The sequence below is a fragment of the Ascidiella aspersa genome, chromosome 2, assembly GCF_963924565.1.
Source record: "Ascidiella aspersa chromosome 2, kaAscAspe10.2, whole genome shotgun sequence".
Lineage (NCBI taxonomy): Eukaryota > Metazoa > Chordata > Ascidiacea > Phlebobranchia > Ascidiidae > Ascidiella > Ascidiella aspersa.
Window position 1 is genome coordinate 15,345,582 of NC_139448.1, and position 17,943 is coordinate 15,363,524.

Below are 17,943 nucleotides of genomic sequence, written 5' to 3' on the forward strand. Positions count from 1 at the left end.
GAACAACACAGGTTATTTGGGACTAAAACTTCGTATTAGGTTGTAATGTCGTCCGTAAAGGTAAAGAGGCATTTTTCGATGTCCAGCGCTTGTTTGACTATAATCGTTTTACATTTAGTACGGACGAGTGCGATGAATTACAAATCTATTGCTAAATCAGGTCAGTAGTGAACAGTTGATAGAGTTACTAAAATTAAGTTTCTGCTGCTGGTTTCTGTACATACCGTTTAGCGCTGAAATTTTATCAATTTAACACAGGTATAGCAGCAGCTTTTCAGTAGCAACGGAAGTGATTAATAAAAGGTCATTGTGCAACTTTGTCGCCAGCAAATATGCTTTTAATGTCACATGTGATGTTTCAATAATTGACAATTATAAAAAAACTAAAACTATTTGAATGCCTTGAACTAGTTTAAAGGTAGGCAACTTTCATACAGTGTTTGCGTAGTGGTTTTCGAACATTTTGCTTGCGACGAATTTAGAATTTTCACCAATTTCAATTTATGTGTTGGTTCGTAATAGAAAATCAAAATTATTCGCTGTAGTTTTTCGTAGCAATTAACGATTTAAAATGCAAGTGTCAGGAAATAATAATAATATATTTGTAAGCCTTTTATTACCAAAAACAAGTTGTAAAACATATTTTAGCGGTTAACGTTATCCATAACGTCATGTCGACGATCAAAGTGATTCAATCAAGCATATCACTTGTCATTAGTAGAAACTTATTGTGCATATAGATGTTGTAAAAGCCACGTGAAAATATTATTTACAATATTAAACGACTAAGCAGCTGTTAGCGATCTAAATCGTTCTTAAACCCACAATAAAGTTTTTATTTCTTTTTGTTTTAAAAAAACGAAACTGGATATTTATCAACCTAGGCGTCAAAACAGTGCTCTAAATTGCCGACGTAAAAGTTAAAAAAAAACATAAATAGGGCTTCAGATTTTGCGGCCATGACTGACACCAATGAAAAAGGACACAGTATTTTTAAATTCTATTTTATACATGACTTTTGTTTGACAAGAGACAAAATACGAAAAACATATTCTTGATTGTACGGTACCAACGTTTATATACCAGTTATTCCGTCTGCTGATAGTTTACTCAGCTATTAAACTCGTGACCCCAATATTTTATCCAGACTATCCGTTCGCGCAATCTCATTATGACATTCAGCTGAGCAACGAGCATGACCAGCACATTTTAATGTCACGCGTACTAATTACAAACAATTTAAATCTATATAACCCTTAGTTTTTTTTTCACGAAATTGCTCAACGTTAAACTACGAAGTTGAAAATGTCTCTTCATGTTTTGTTTAATATTTCGAATAAAACATCATTATTCAGCATAATCACGCGTGTTGCTAACTGTATGCCTGCGTAGATCACCTGCTGTATATAAGAGTTACAATCAGATAGTTTTAAGGTTGTTTAGAAAAATACTACATATACAAATCTTTGTTATGCATAGACCTAGGTTAGAGGTCACGGCTTACTTGAAACAAACGTTTTGTAATACATATAGGCAGTGTTTTTTTTAAGGTGTTTTGGGGGACCGAAACGGTCCCCCAAATTTCTCCAGCGGTTTCCCAAATTTTGGACTTGCAACTTTTTGGTATTTAAATGAAACACTTGCGGTCTCTTAAAACTACTTAGCGGTCACCCAAACCAAACCTTAAAAAAACCCTGCATATATAGGTATACCAGATTTTTTAGCTCAAAATCCGCTTCCTAACCGTTAACTTATCCAGCATTTTTCTAGTCTTTTAAGAATGACGTCATAAAACAATTAACTGAATAAAGCTTTTTGTTGCCAGTCAAATTTTCGCGCAAATTTGCAATCAAAATAAAAATGTAATGTCTTACTACTGTGTTCACGACAAATTGGGAAGTTAAATAATTCGCTCGACAAAATTTGCCTGTAGTAATTTATTTTTAACAAGATTCATACAAAAACGGTTCGCAAACAACTAAAAGGGTTTTTTGTCTCGGTTATCTGCATTAAATTTGCACTACAAAAAAGAACACCCTATTCTACGACAAGTGCTCCTTAGCCTTTAACTATAGTGCTATTAATAATAAAGAACACTTTCAAGGAGATATAGTATTATACAGGGTTACTTTAGGTAATCTGGAAATATTAGTATGAAAATCGGACATTTTAAGGCAACAATAGTTAGCATAATCCTAGTGCGAAGGAACACAATAATCACTTCACATACTAAAATAGTAGCCTACATACATTTTTTGCATTTACATACGGTAAGTAAAGTTGGCAAAACTACACAAGCCAAAAGTCCTGTAGCAAACCGGCAAAAAAATTGTTGAGATACACTGAGATAGATTACGTTGGGAACACACAATTAGACGTATAAAGTATCTATAAAGTATCAGTATCTACAGCGGAAATATCTATTTATTATACGTAGTAAATACCATTAAATATAACTTCAGAGGCAACCTATGTGTATGTATTTTACATTGACTTGACATGTTACTGTAAATCCTCTTCAATATGAAGTTGTGGTTTCTAACAGGATGCCGCAAGCAATGGTCTTATGGTTGTTTCTCTTGTTGCACTAAACCTGTGTAGCTCAGTTGGTAGAAAGACGGTCCCAGTATGGCTGGAGGTCGTGAGTTCAAACCTTACCGCAGTCTATATTTGTTTTCTTAGCGTGCCTTGCTTGCATCATTGATCGATTGATTCGGTTAGTTCAGTGTTTCCCTATAGGTGGGTACCACCTCTATGTGGACATTTAAGAGTTACAAGGGGGCGTTGTGAATCTTTTCCTAATTTGGGTGGCGTTAAATGCATATAAATTGCAGTTAATGAAATTTTGTTACAAAATTGCGCCACCCTTCCGGCTTCCGCCCCTGCTGGAGAGAAAATGTTATAAAAAAAAACTTTTACTACAGCAGAGTGCGAATATCAAAACCTACCTGCCTGCAGACGTGTTGCCAAAGGATGGATTGCTCTTCCGAACAAACTTGGCTACGGAAGTCAAGCAGAAATCATCATTTCGCCAGAATACAGGTATAAACATCAGTGACTATATATCGTGTTTGTGCACCACTTGAGCTTAAAATTTTTTTGGCCCCAGTAATGTGGACGTCTTTTAAATTGAAGGATATTTTAAAGTAATGTTTTGCTATACTACTAATACTCATTATACTGTCATCAAAAACGTATTTTCCTTGACAATTAGAAAAAAAATTATTTAATAGAAACCTTATCCAAGGTCAGCGACTCAAACAACCCTAATTGTGCCTCTAAACATGTTTGCTTACCAAAACAAAGTAATGTAAAACTAGATGTTATAAAATCTAAAAGTTTATTGTGAGTACATGAAGCTTAACATGTCATGTACGTTACAAACAGGTTTTTGAAAAATGTATCGGAATCGCTAGGTGGCAACAAAGATCGCGAAAATATGTTTTCGTCAGACATCGAAAAAGATTGCAAAATTCAGGTGAATAATGTTGTCATGATTTGTTTTTCTGCACTGATTTACAATATGGTTAATATCAATATGGTTTAGGTCGCGCTAATGTGTTTTTTTTGCCGAAAGCAAAGATTTTATGTAAAGCATGTCTGGATTGTCTGTGTAAGCAAATATTTTTGCTCGCCTTTTAGGTTGGTGCAAATAGAAATCCCTATAGTGCTATATGCGCCTGCACACCATTTGAAAATGAATTCACAGATATATCAGCTTGCCTGTGGAGTTTTGGCTCCGAAATGTTTCTACATGAATCGAATCAGCGTAAGCGGTTTATACCCGTGCCAAAGCACTTGCTTGGAGGTCGAGGCAGGGTAAGTCAACACCGTACATACGAAAGTACTGGGAGAAATGAATAAGGGTGTGATACGTTTTTTTGTACTTTATTGATTTATATGGGAGACAACGTGGTATGGGGATCATCAAAAACAAAAACTTCATCTGACCCTCAAATCAGTGTTGCCTATATAAGTCATGTAGTACTTATGCCTCCAAAATATTATATATTAAGTATTTTAATCCCGTTACTATATAGTTTTACTGTTTAAATGTGTAGTTCAAAATCAAAGGTATGAACTTTAGCAAACACAATAAAGCTGTAATTTTAGGTGCAGAGATCTACTCGAAGCTCATGGATTGGAGTGGCCTGAGTTTTTGGAGTGCGACAGCTTTCGGGACTCGGACGAGTCAAGCGTCTGTCGCACATCGCGTCAGCTTTTAGGTTAGATTTAGTACAGGGGCGGATCCAGGGGCACGTGGCCGTGGAAAACAAGACATTTTGTCCCCTTTAACTACACCAAAGCAAAATTTTCCAGGCTTGGTGCGAATCTGAATTATGTTTTCTAGTATGTCTAAAGCGATTTGTATAATAGTTTTAGAACAAAGGCGCCCTGCGTTGTATCGCAATATCGAAGTTTTGGCAACTTGAACGATTAAAAGGCGTTTTCGCTTTGCGCGAATCGATAACATCTCTATAACGAAGCTTTTCTATTAAAAGTAACACCATACGTAACCGTATACCTAAACAAGATAAATTAACTATGTGGTGTTCTTAAGGTTATTTTTCATGACGTCACGTTTAGATGTAACACTTGTCGCCACGATATGACGTAACGTTGTGACGTCACATCTGAAAAAATATCATGCCCCATACAAAATCCTGGATCCGCGTCTGATTTAATACGAATACATTTAGTTATCGACTTGTTAAAAAGTATACCTGTTTACTTTATAACCAATATTAAAGTATCTTGGATAAGCGAATATTTACTTACAACATGTCAACTGATGGGCAGCTGCCATGCCAACTGGCTACGACTGATTACAGGCCTATAAAGTAATTGTTTTTGCCAACTGGCTACGACTGATTACAGGCCTATAAAGTAATTGTTTTTTTTTTGCTTGCGGACACTAAACAAATAAAGAAACACCACGGCACAGTTTCTTCAATCAATATTATCATTATACTTGATAATTGCTTTTCATACATGACAAAGCAATATGAATAGGTAAATATGTGATATTACCAATTATCAGAAAACGTTCCTAAGCACTCTAGAAAATAACTAGAGGCACACTGTTTGAGAACCACTTGTCTATAGACTGTTTGTTTAATATGATTTTATATCCTTGAACAGGAGGCTCCAAACTACGGCCCGTGACAAAGTTTGTAAAAGCCAAAATGTTTGTCGGATACAAATAAATTTTGATAAAATTTTAACTAAATTGACAATTTTATAATCCTATCACTGGTATTTGTTTTGTTGAAAATTTTGTTTTATCTTTTTCTTAATTAGACAAGTCAGTAAGGTACAACGCAAGGTTTTAAATCCGGTCCGCGAGCTTCATTTCTGACAGATAACCGACCCGCTTGCCAGTCCTTACAGTTATCCAGAACTTTATGAAAAAAGTTTGGTGTTAACAGTAGGGGAAATGCATCTGTAATGATAAGTGTCATCGCGGTAATGACATTTTTTACCCTTTGCTCATGGTTAATAGCAGGACCCATTTCAATTTATTTATTCTTTCCTGGCATCCATCAACAAAAAACGATTGTTTACTGTTTAATGTTTGCTAGTTCCGTTGTCTCGATCAAGTCACCTTGATAACGTGTGGAAGAATCATGGTTTCAGCCACAAACCACTTGACAATTTTTCATACATTCACCACGATTATGCTGCAACTATGAAGGTATGAACTAAATAGCTAAACAAGGTCTACAAACTTTAGAAATGCTGCACATATATTTGCAAACAATTTCAAATATTATTATTCTAACAATTAGTTTAATTCAAATAAAGGAGTGTGCTAAGTCTGCATTTTCCTATTGTTTTTAATAGGCCGCCATAAGGGTGCATATAATTCCTCATGGGGTGTTTATCGCTTACCTTCGTTTCGCACTTTGGAATATAAGTGTTTTTATAAAAAAAAATAGCTTTCAGTCTACGAGTTGAGGTAATATCCGCCTAAATGATTTTTTACTTGTAGGTCCTGAAACAAATAGTGCGCTCCTGTCCTGATATTACTCGTCTCTATACGGTGGGCAAGTCGGTGCAAAAGAGATCGCTGCTCGTACTTGAGTTTTCCGACCTTCCTGGTAAACACGAAGCACTGGAACCCGAGTTCAAGTGGATTGGCGCTATCCACGGCAACGAGGTGCTGCTGTTAAACTCAATGTTTAAGTAAATATGAACAAGAATTGTGTATTGTGAGTTTTTTGTAACAAAAAAGTTACGGAATACGCATATCAAAAAAAATATTTTTTCCACGTTGTTAGAAATATGATTCATCACCCATTAATGTACAACATTCTGATAAGCTGGCTAAAATTAACACCTACTTTTATTTTTATGTTACTTTGCGGTAATTATATAGGTTCTGGGTAAGGAATTGCTTTTAAAGTTGGCACATTTCTTCTGCCAAGAATGGCAAAACAACAATACCGACGTGAGAGCCATGATCACGAGCTCACGAATTCACATCATGCCGTGCATGAACCCGGATGGTTATCATTTGGCAAACAAACAGGTACAGAGAACTTCGCCAATAGTAATCAAAAGCTTTTAAGGCCAAAGTTTAACTTTTATTTTATTTAAGGCACCGAACGCGAGAGACTGGTTAACTGGGAGGTTCTCAGCTCGTGGCCACGACCTTAATCGTCAATTTCCCGACCTTACTTCCAAAGTTTACCGATACGAGAAAAAAGGAGGACCGAACAATCACCTGAAGATACCGACATCCTATTGGCGCACTCACACCCAGGTAACAATCAACTAGTAAGTTTTATTATTTCGGAAAATCGACCCGTGAATACTGGAATGACTGGTAAAATATTGTTGGGCATGCAAGCTATGTAAATGACTACAAATAGATTAATCTCTATTCTTTAGTGACTTATTTATTTAGGGTTTTAACTCCACAAATAATTGTCTATAAACGCGTAAGCAATGCTCTAAAACAGTGCTTCCCACTTTTTTCAGTTCGCGATCCACTTTTAATGCAAGTTTTATTTTGCGAGTCACAATGAGATATAACCAAACACACAAATATACACAAATTTACATAAAAAATGCATCTTTACTACTGACGTACGTACTGAAATAGTTAATATGGCACAACATACTTAATTGTTACGTATTTGTGATGTGGTTGCATAAATTGTACGTCATGATAATTCAATAATTTCCCAATCGATTAGAAAACGTTAACATTTAGACCCACTGGTTTGGGAGCACTGCTCTAAAATATAACTGTTAAACATCTGTGCCACTAAGATCAAAAGTAGTATAAGAGTCTTCTTCACCATCCGGCAATCTTAGAAATGATCAGACGGGAAATTAGGCAATTGGTGGCCAACGTTTGTTTAATGGCTTTTAAAAGTGGTGACCTTCAGTTGTAGTCATTTTGCTTCGCAGAGCAAAGACCCGGAGGTGTTCGCGGTTATGGACTGGATAGACCGCTATCCCTTTGTGCTTTCGTCGCAACTGCACGGCGGCGATTTGGTGGCCAACTACCCGTACGACGTGAGGCGCTCAGGGAAGAGGCGATATGGCAGAGGTCGCAACAAGCACTACTCGAGGTGTCCCGACGACCGAGTCTTTCGGCAGCTTTCCGCACTCTATGCGACGGTTGGTGGCGTCGTTGAGATTTTACGGCAGCAAACCTTTTGCAGGAATTCTACTTGCTGCAGACTTAATGTCGTTGTTTGTACTACCGACATTTCCAGCAATGCAAATGGTGACATTTGGACTGCAACTAACATGATTCCTTTATATGTAAACTTTGCATCCATTCATAGTAACATCATATCAGTTATACACAAAATTTTATTTTAAATAACATTTTAATCTAGTCTTAGACTTTAATAAAGAAATAAACCATTAAAATAAAACAAACAATATAATTTTCGCCCCCTTGTGGAATGTCATTTTGCTTCTAGGCCTAAACGGGCTCATTTTGTGTAATAGAACCACGGGAAAATGTCCAGTCCAACACTCAACAGGTGTTCTTACTTTGGGCGACAAGGTGGAATTACAAACGGAGCTGCCTGGTATAGTCTCTTAGGAGGTAAGAAAGAAATATTCTGCATAGGTTATCAGGGCAATGTTGGTGTCTAGTGTCGTTTAATATAGCCTGTCAATTGTTTTTAATCAAATTCCTTATATTGACGTGTTGTTGTGGTTTATTTACTTATTACAAAAGCAAATTGGTTGTAGGATTATAGACGGCACAATCTTAAATGCAGAAAATTAGGGCAGGGTCAATTTTTTTAACTGTTGTATGCTCGGTTAACTGAAATCCATTGAAAAAATCTTTAAAGATCATTATTAAACAAATTACTAACATTATGAATATTTAAACTGTTGCTACCAGGCATGGTAATATAAATCAAAAACAGCTCCTGAACGTCAAAACTGACGCGATGTTTTCTGCATGCTACAAGCATCTGCTGAAGGACTAGAGGGAGTCGCTAATTATTTTCTTATCGTTTCGTTGCTCGAGTTTATTTCTGTTTTTTCCTTTTTTTGCTTTCCATTTATTGTACGAGCGTTCAGTGTCATTCACCCTGACGAAGGCGGCTTGTATAGGTTGCCGAAACGTTGGTTAACAATTACAATTACCAGAGGAGCTGTTTTTGATTTATATTATGAATATTGTTGCGAAATTGTATCAGTATTGATATAGTCGAGTTACCATATTTATTAAGGGATGCAGGATTTCAACTATCTTCATAGCAACTGCTTTGAAACGACGATGGAACTCGGCTGCGTAAAGTTTCCTCCTGCAAGTCATCTTCACGGCGAGTGGATCAGCAACAAGCAATCATTGATCCTGTATACAAAAGCGGTTGGTAATAGCGTCTCGCAAACTCGTTACCTATTACGTTGTCACACACTAGACAACATACCTTCTGTTCTAAAAACACACCGTGAAATAAAACATGATAATAATGTTTACTATTAGTGTTCTATTATTTTAAAATATCCGCATTGAAGTGTTGTAGCAATTTATTTTGAACTGACTTAAATCGTTGGACAAATCTTTTTGGTAAAATTATGAAGACCAAGTCAAGACGTTTTGCGAAAACTAGGTGATTTTTATATCATTCCCTAGGTGTTTTTTTTATATAATTCCCTATGTTACTGAGGTAATGGGCTTAACGATAAATGCTCCCTTAGAGCTTTTGGATCCCTACTTATAGTTTGCAGTAATATTCTGTCGTTTTTTGCAGGTTCACTGGGGAGTAAAGGGTATCGTCAAGAGCACGAACGGAACAGCCTTACACGACGCAGTTATCCACGTTAACGGCATCGACCATGACTTGACAACAAGTACACGCGAATTTGTATAGATGACAAAGTATAACCTATAAGTGAACAGAAAGTATTTAGGAAAGTATGGGAGAGAGACTAGGGAACTTGTTTAGTATTCATATCAGAAATAAAATTAAAGTCGTTTAAAATCCATCCAACCTCAAAAGACAGCGCTGTATCGTATAATCATTATAAAAATCTAAAATTATTAGCTTATTCAACACAAGTCAGGTTTGATTACAACTTTCCTTCTTGTATTGGTCCTAAAGAACAACCTGCACATTTTACCACCTTTTATGTCTCAAACAGCGCACCTAGGTGAGTATTGGAGGCTTCTGAGTCCCGGTACCTACCTTGTAACTGCCAAACACGACGGATTCAGACCAACGCATAAAACCATTGTCGTCAGTCTTGCAGAAGAGGTGAGTATTGCTGATAAAATTACCGAGGATTTTTAACAACCTCATTTCATGTTCTTTTTTGGTTTTTAAGGCTCAGCGCGTCGATTTCACACTGAGGGAATACTTGGAGTTAAAGTAATTTGCTTTTTACCTTTGTGTGATTGTGTGCTGTATGTTTTGGATTATTTGTACATCACATGTTATATCATAAGCCGTTTATTCCGTTCGAAGATTGCACCGACAATACTTATTTCGAAATGGTGCTAACCAATAAATGTCGCAATATGTTCCTGCTCGTGTATTTCATTGCTATTTGGAATAAAAAAAATTCCATACAACACGTAAAACTAGGTTACAATAAGTAATTATTGTTTACAAAACTGCATATGTATTTCGCCGTATTAATTATAATTAGTGACAACATAATTTTCTGCTAAAAATGAAATATGATGTCTTAAGCACCTTTAGGCAAAAGGTTTGACATTTTAAATACATGTAAATGCCTTTACTCATCTGGCGCTGTTTTGTATGCTTGCTTAACGCTATCTTATTTTTTGTTGTTGTTCCTCTGATTTGTTTTTTACGCATTTAAATATTAAATATGAAGTGTGAAAAATATTTAGTTGATTTCTGATAAGCAGGTTAATAACATGCCTAAATTTTTCTAGTAATTTTTTAATCACTGTTTACCGTTTAGCTATTCTATCTATTTTGTTGCATATTTTTTTACCTGAGTAACGAATATTGCTTGGATGAACTATACTTTTATTTATTTTATTCCGATACCGATACCCTGTTATTTTGACAAATATATCGCGATTCGACCTTAGGCCTATATCAAATTGCAGCATTGCTATGCTTAAATAAGATCTTTTGCCATGTTGTTTGCTAAAACGTTTAGTTACAGTACTTTTAGTTGTAAAGTGTAAACCTACTATTTTTTGATAAATTTACCTTATAAGATTGATTTGCTATGTTGGATCGTAAATCATGGCTGACACTTCTTTAATAATTTGGTATGGGATTGGCACAGATACCAGCTTTGTATCAGACGAATGCACTTTGATTGCTTAGATTTACCTAAAGTAAGTTCAAGGTACAAGTACATTTTTGTTGTTATCACCGTTTTTCTCAACCCTCACTGGTTTTTGCCTTCAAACGAACCACTAGCAAACAAAAACATACAAACTTCACGTTCTATGGAATAAATTATCCAACGCTATACGGTTTCACATCGGCGTGGGCTTAAATCCAACATGCGCGCGAACGAAACAAGGTTCAAAACGAGCAAAATAAATAAAAATGCATTTGTGTAACAAACGAAAAGTAAGACGACACCGCTCATGACGTCGACGAGTGAAAAAACAAAAAACGAAGGCGGTACAATTGGTTGATTGCTGTTATAACGCGCTACCTCGCTTATTTACAACCTCCTTTTGCATTTCGCGACCTGAATTTGCAAGGCCCTTCATTTCAATGCCGTTTTTAAGTTTGTCGCTGTTGAAGTTCTGCAGGGCTTTGGTGGCGGCCTGCTGCCTGCTTTCGAACACTTTTGTCTCGGATGTGGTCGTGCTGGCCGACGGCTTCTCAGTCGTCTTTGCTGGCTGGGTTTTCGTGGGTAGCGAAGTCTTGGGTCGCATTTCCGGCGTCTTTTCTCCGGTTGTTGTCCTTTGCTGCACACCCGTGGACGTGCTAGGCCTTCCGGCTAGTCCCTTACCTTCGCTGCTTTCCTTGTTGTTATTGCTGTTGCTGACCTGTGGTTTGGAAGCCGCCCTAGAAGGCTTGGGAGTTGTGGCGTCGCTTTTCGCCAAAGTGGAAAGCCCGCGTGCCTTGGCCGAACCGATACGTCTCACGGTTGGCTTACTGGTGTTGCTATTGTTCACGTTTGTAGCGGCGTCGCCAGCAATCGGCGCAGTAACCTGGATCGAGTCCGTTTTCTCAGGCGGAATGCCGGTTTGTTTTTCTTTAGCGCTTTTGTCTAAGGTTGGTTGTTTGGAATCCCTTGACTCGGTATTCTCGCTTGGTGCTTTGGACGCTGATCCGAGATAGTCGTCAGCCTTTTGAGAGGCACCTTTCGCTTGCGCGTCTGTCGATGATGCTCTTTCTTGCTCTTGTTTTACTTCGGAAGGTGACTTTGCGTTGTCAGTCGCTGTCGTTTCCTTTGAATTCGATTCGCCAAACGGAATTTTCATTCCGGCCGCTAAACTTTGAACAAGTGAAGCAGCGCTAGATGCACCAGTAACCACCTTAACAGGCTTTTTAGCTTCCGCCGGTACATCAGCAGTTTCCTGACCCTTGTCGTACGGTAATACGAGGTCACCGACGCCCTCCATACGATGAAGGGTGGCTTCGGTTTTTACTTTGGATTTTGAAGGCGCCATCAGTTGAAGGGTGTGGGATTTGAGATTGTGATCCGACGGCTCTTTTCGTCGCCTGGCAGAAAACGCCTTCCAAGCATCCTATGCAAAAGGGGCTATGCTGATGACATTTTGCTGACGATTTTAACCAAACTTACAAACGCCTAAAATCCATGTGTCATTTTTATCTATGCCATGTATTTTTTCTAATGTGCATCGAATTCCAACTGGAATGAACACTGCTTGATGATGCCAGTTAAGTAGAAAATAAAAAAACAAGGTTTACCCAAGTATATGCAAATTCCGATCGGTTATTTTAAACTTCGAGTTAAACATGCCATCAGTACAGCCTTTTTTTAAATTGCAAGTGGTACCTTTGGAAAGAGTGACGTTTAAAACTTAAAAAAACTTTCGAAAGAGCATTTGAGTCTGGCGTGACCACCCGACTACATTCTATAATTAGTTTCCGCCAAAGATTTGCGATAAACATTTTTTTGGCCGCAATACTATGTCAAGATTGTGCAAAATATATACGCCAGAAAGGACTATCTACTTTCACACCAAATGAGGTTTGTCGGCAAGTAGTTCAAGCCAAAGATGCGAAAAAGAGACTTGAATGCAACCGGGACCGGCCAAACTACACATAACACCCCCATTTAGGCGATTACCATCTCTCACCTGAATGACTTTGGCGGCCCTTATTTGCTGTCGCAGCACGAGCGTGGTGGTTTCTGCCTTGAGGGTCTTTCGGTTTGGGAAGGACTTGAGGAGTCGCTCCTCCGCCTCCTGGCGCATCTCCTCTGATATCTCGACCTCTCCTAGGATGCGCTTGACCAACGCGAAGAGGACGTCCAGGCAGTGGACCTTGTCGCCGTAGAGAACCGGCAGATCGAGGGCGCCTATTTTCACCTGTTCAAAAATGCGGTTGTTGAAAAAAGTGCGTTTCTGCGTGACTGCTTTGTTTAAACACTTTTTTGGAAGTCAAACGTAAAGAGGAGGACTTGGAAACATGTGCCTGATATCGATAACGTTAAATGATTATATTGTTATACCTTTATACACTTTCCTTGAACGTATGGTTATCCAGGTTAGCAAACGCTTGCGAAATGCCTATTTATCATCCAAACTACAATTTTCAGATAAGTAATTTTATTTTTCGTTCGCGCTGAAATTAAAATACGCCAAGTGGGCTTTGACAAGAAACAAATTCATGCGCGATACGGTCGGAACAGCGATGCGCCCAATGGACCTTCCAGTCAGCTGCACGGTAAGGCAAAATTAAATTAAAATAAGGCTATATAGCACATAAAAAGTGAATACATATAAGTTAAACGATTTGAGACAAAACTTCCAATTGTAATAAGAAGTGAATACATATAAGTTAAACGATTTAAGACAAAACTTCCAATTGTAATAAGGACGCATTGCAAGCTTTAAACGTTTTCTTTATTTCTGTTTTTTCTTACAGCTGCATTTGTCGAACAAGTTAATTCGAGCTCACCAGATTTGGTTTGGGAAGTTGAAATGGTGGATGGAGGTCGTGAAGTAGGTTGGATAGCTCGGTTAGGGTGACGAACTGGGTGGCCCTGGGGTCGTAGCGGCCCCACACCATGTAGAAGGTCTCGAAGTCACCCTGGGACACGCCGCTCTCGTCCTGCTTGAAGATCTCGTGGAAGTTTTCCAGGATGATGGCGATGTACATGTTGACGATCACTGAACAGAAACGTTGTTTTAAAGATGAGGCCCGTTTTGGTAAAATAATCAAGTTTGGCAATAATGCTCTTGTTTAGGAAGGTATTTGAGGCGTGATAATTCAGGTGTGTTATTTAATAATAATGCTCTTGTTAGATAGGTATTTTAGGTGTACTAGTTAAGGTATAGGATTTGATATTAATGCTTTTGTTGAATAGTTTTATTATAACACAAAATGTTTTTGTTTCCAAAGATAAAAATTCACAACATTTTTTTCCTTTAACCTCGCGGCCAAGCTATAACGTCTGTTTAAAGGATATTTTCAATATATTTTACAAATTTATTATTCTAAAACATATCGTTTACTAAATGCCCCTAATATCTTATTGCCTGCTATAATAAAAAAATATCGATGACTAAATAATATTATTGTGATTTCGGTGCAGACCCAACGTAAAACTATTTTACATTTAGACCTATAGTGGTAGTTTCTTTCCGTGGTCGCGTAACCTAAAACACTGGCATAGGCAATTACACATATCCACTATAAAGCCCTATTCACGGCTTGTTGGTGGGTTTTTTTGCGACTAAGTCACAGTTTGCACGTCCAATCCGCACAGACCATCTAATAACTAAGTACCATGCAGCGTAAAAATAGCAAATAAACGTAAGGCGAAACTGACCTAGAAAGACGACGAAAATGAAGACAACAAAGTAGATGACGGCTCCGATCGGTTCGCCGCAGTCGCCGTGGTAGTCGCCGACGGCGGCGGTGCAGTTTCGGGTGTTCATTAAGGGCTCGAGCACGTCGTTCCATCCGGCCGAGGTAACGAGCCGGAAAAGCACCATGAGCGAGTTGCCGAAAGTCTGGAAGTTCACCAGGTCGTTGAGCGCGCCTTCGAGCTTGACGTGCATGAACATCGTCATGCCTGGCGGAAAATGTCAGGTTAATGGGATTAATATTAGCATTGTACGCTGCGCCGTTCACCAAAGGGTTTTATCGTGTAAATGGAATACGGTTTTCTGCTTTGGCGATGAAACGGGACACAGAAAAAAAGGCGATTTCGCACGAAAAGCCAATCAACCTTTTATAAAATTAAAGTGCTGAACAGTTCAAGTCTTAAAGTTTGTGGTAAGATCAGCCCTCGTGTGGTCAAGTTTTTTCTTTCAATCGAAAAAAATCACGTTTTACTATCAAGTTATTATCTGGCCTGGTAATGGGTGTCACATTTATTGCTCAATTTGTCTATAATTCCTACCTCTAAAAAATAAGTATTTTTGGAAAACTAAGTTTTAATTTTACTCTCGCTAGGCAGGTGTAGTGACATACTGCAATGTTATAGGTAAAATATATAACATTTATAACCTTTTTGTCATCCACAACAATTGTTTAAAGACCCCTGAATGTAATTTATTGCATATAGTTTCTAAAAGCAATCCACATTGTTTGTGAGGTAGAATGTTGAACATTTCACGTCATTTCGTAATAACATTTTGTGGTGTAAATTCATGTTAAGTCTATCACAAGCATTACCAGTATTTTGGCCAAATTCACAGTTTAGCAGATTCCTTCAGCATAAAAATTAAACCAACGAATAACGAACACAAGGTTAACTGCAAAACTCGTTTAGGTTACTTACCAAGAATGGCGAAAATAACCATGAAAACGCTTAGAAGAACCGCGATGTTAAAAAGTGCCGGGATGGAGATCATTAGGGTGAGCACTAAACGGCGGATCCCCCGGGCGGCGCGGACCACGCGCAAAACGCGGAAAACACGGAAAACACGGACGACACGAAGTAGTGTGGGCGACACGATGAAGGCAATCAGACGCTCCAAGATGAAACCTGCCATACATTTCGTTAGGATCTGTGCATATAGTTCGTTGTTTTACCTATATTGTCTGAATTTGCCCACATTGACACAGTCCGCCACTTTGGGTATTAGGCCTATAACCTATGAGGGCACAACACGTTTAGAGCAGTGATTCCCAAACTTTTTTGATTCGCGGCATACTAAAATATCTTAAATATTTCGCGGCACACTTTTAACAGAACATTAATAGAGTCATTTTACAATCGCCAATAACACACGACAAACTAAATGTAAATGTCTCAATATGATTAATTTGTAATGGGTGGTGCGTATTTAAGTCTAAAATGTTTTCGTTGGTAATACAAATACTATACGTTCCGAAATTACAAAAAAGTTTCGCGGCACACTTGACAATCTCTAGAGACACACAGTTTGGGAATCAATGTTTTAGAGCGTCACTGTTGCGTATATCAGGCCACAGCCCCTCACCAGTAATTGACACGACGACCACCAACATGTCGAAGACGTTGAACACGTCGCGGAAGTAGTAGTAGCGCATCCCGATCAGCTTTAAGATCGCCTCGATGCCGAACATAGTGGTGAAGGTGATGTCGCTCACACGCAGCGCCAACACCCAGGTGTCCGACATCTTGTAGTGCTCCATGCTTAGCGTGGCCATGTTAAGCACGATGAGGATAAAGACGGCAAGCTCGAAGCGGCTGTTGGTCACCAGCTTGAAGAACTTTAGCTGGAACCAGTTCTGAAACGAGACCGACATTGTGTTTCGCATATTTTCGAAAAGTGTAGACAAAAATGTTATCGGTTTTATCAAAACATTTAATGGCTGCAGTTCAGGCGCACAAAATATCTATCTACATCAAGTTATCTGGTATACCAAAAACCGACTCTATTTTTGAATTTAAAAGGAGGAAACGTTCGAGAATGTTTATTTACAGCAAATTGTGTTGTGCAGCAAAAATGGTATAGCACACACTTGAGTAATAAAATGTAAATAATATAGAAGGAACAACATGGGTAAGCCGAAGGTGGTTGAGGAAAGTTATACTTGTTTTTTTTTGCAAAAAAAACTTGTTTCCTGTTGAGTGAGAAAATCAGTTGTAACTTTCAAAAAGTTTGGAATTATTATTTGCCCCATGTACTGCCCTTTTTAAGCGTAACTTGTGGCTTATTTTTTGCCTGCTATAAAAAAATTCGACAAACCCTCATAATGTAGTGGAGACAAGTTTATAAAAAAAAGTTATTATTCATTTACCTCAGGTGGTGGAATCGTTTTTTTCGGCTTTCTGTTCAACATTGTTCTCATTGTTTTATAGAACTGCTTCTGAGAGTCCGTCAGAAGGGTTTCCACAGCTGAATTAGAATCCGTCTAGTAACAAAACAACCATTTGAGGACTATTTAAGTTAAAATGGTTCGTAATTTAAAAAAAAAAGTTTTAATGTTTACATTCCTAAATGCTCCTAGTTTCTCAAACGAGAGGGCAGTATGACGAAAATACAACAATATGGCAAAAGTATTGACACCTTACAGTGAAAGTTCCTATCTCATAAGGCGAATGGCCTTTTTATCTACTTATTTGTTTGGGAATTTTTCGAATTGTTTAACAGATTTTTAGAAAAGTACGGTTTAGTGTTAAAATCGCACAAAACAAATATAGGTAAGTTGCAAGAGGATGAATGGTTAATTGATCAATTATTTTATAAGCATTTCTTGACCACTAATAAGTGCCACTTTTTGTCAATATGAGCCGAAAAGGAACATTGTACCAATGACTAGAGTATTAAACAAACAGATGAGTTAATACGTATAGTGGGGTAAGTCGTTAAGGCTTTCTACATCACTTAAACTTGGATTAACCTCGGTGAAAGGTTTTCAGATTGAGTTTTTTTACAATTGCTTATCACAGTATTTGCGGCGGTTATCGATAACAAGGCTTTCCAACTGGCTCCCTACCAACTATAACAGCACTTTACTCGGAAGTCTGTTCAACACACCGACCTGCTTGCTGAGCTTCTGAAAGCTCTCAATGATCACACCGACGATCAGGTTGAGAATGAAGAAGGATCCTATGAGTACGAAGATCACGTAGAAGATGGTGCTGTACTGGGAGCGATCTCGAACCGGTTGCATGTTAACTCCCGCCACATCGGTAGACTGCGCCATTATTTCGATCCAACCCTCGAACGTCGCCTTTATTTGAAGCGGTACAATCATTGTTCAAATATATTGGGGTTTCTGTTTGAATTAACCACTAATAATCTAACGACTCTAACCCTTGGAAAGTTTTTATTTCTAGATAGTATGTAAGTTTTTTTATTTTATAGAATCTAGAGACTAATAC

At 38.0% G+C, this 17,943-nt stretch overlaps 2 protein-coding genes across 2 annotated transcripts in view; one reads left to right on the forward strand and one right to left on the reverse strand.

Moving 5' to 3' along the window:
- LOC146163919 (carboxypeptidase N catalytic chain-like) lies at positions 1–10,171 on the forward strand. Its single transcript, XM_083383130.1, has 15 exons — positions 1–160; positions 2,925–3,042; positions 3,388–3,478; positions 3,710–3,819; positions 4,114–4,226; positions 5,583–5,695; positions 5,993–6,160; positions 6,380–6,532; positions 6,602–6,766; positions 7,420–7,632; positions 7,972–8,071; positions 8,712–8,851; positions 9,237–9,336; positions 9,628–9,740; positions 9,811–10,171. Exons 1-15 carry the CDS (start codon positions 46–48, stop codon positions 9,856–9,858), a joined length of 1,860 nt encoding a protein of 619 aa, XP_083239256.1. The 5' UTR covers positions 1–45; the 3' UTR covers positions 9,859–10,171.
- Positions 10,172–10,914: 743 nt separating this feature from the next.
- LOC146163920 (sodium channel protein 1 brain-like) overlaps positions 10,915–17,943 on the reverse strand; it is a 33,633-nt gene continuing 26,604 nt past the window's right edge. The window contains exons 26-33 of the mRNA XM_083383125.1: positions 17,601–17,792; positions 16,857–16,970; positions 16,073–16,343; positions 15,409–15,615; positions 14,452–14,697; positions 13,578–13,789; positions 12,755–12,985; positions 10,915–12,178 (exon numbers count right to left, since the gene is read on the reverse strand). Of these exons, the coding sequence (XP_083239251.1) occupies positions 11,120–12,178; positions 12,755–12,985; positions 13,578–13,789; positions 14,452–14,697; positions 15,409–15,615; positions 16,073–16,343; positions 16,857–16,970; positions 17,601–17,792 (2,532 nt within the window). The 3' untranslated portion in view covers positions 10,915–11,119. The remainder of the gene's footprint in view (positions 12,179–12,754; positions 12,986–13,577; positions 13,790–14,451; positions 14,698–15,408; positions 15,616–16,072; positions 16,344–16,856; positions 16,971–17,600; positions 17,793–17,943) is intronic.

Coding starts and splice junctions, on each gene's coding strand:
- LOC146163919 (XM_083383130.1), top strand. CDS start 46: ATGTCGTCCGTAAAGGTAAAGAGGCATTTTTCGATGTCCAGCGCTTGT. Junction 6,161..6,379: donor GCGCTATCCACGGCAACGAG/GTGCTGCTGTTA, acceptor GTAATTATATAG/GTTCTGGGTAAGGAATTGCT. Junction 7,633..7,971: donor TTTCCGCACTCTATGCGACG/GTTGGTGGCGTC, acceptor TTTGTGTAATAG/AACCACGGGAAAATGTCCAG.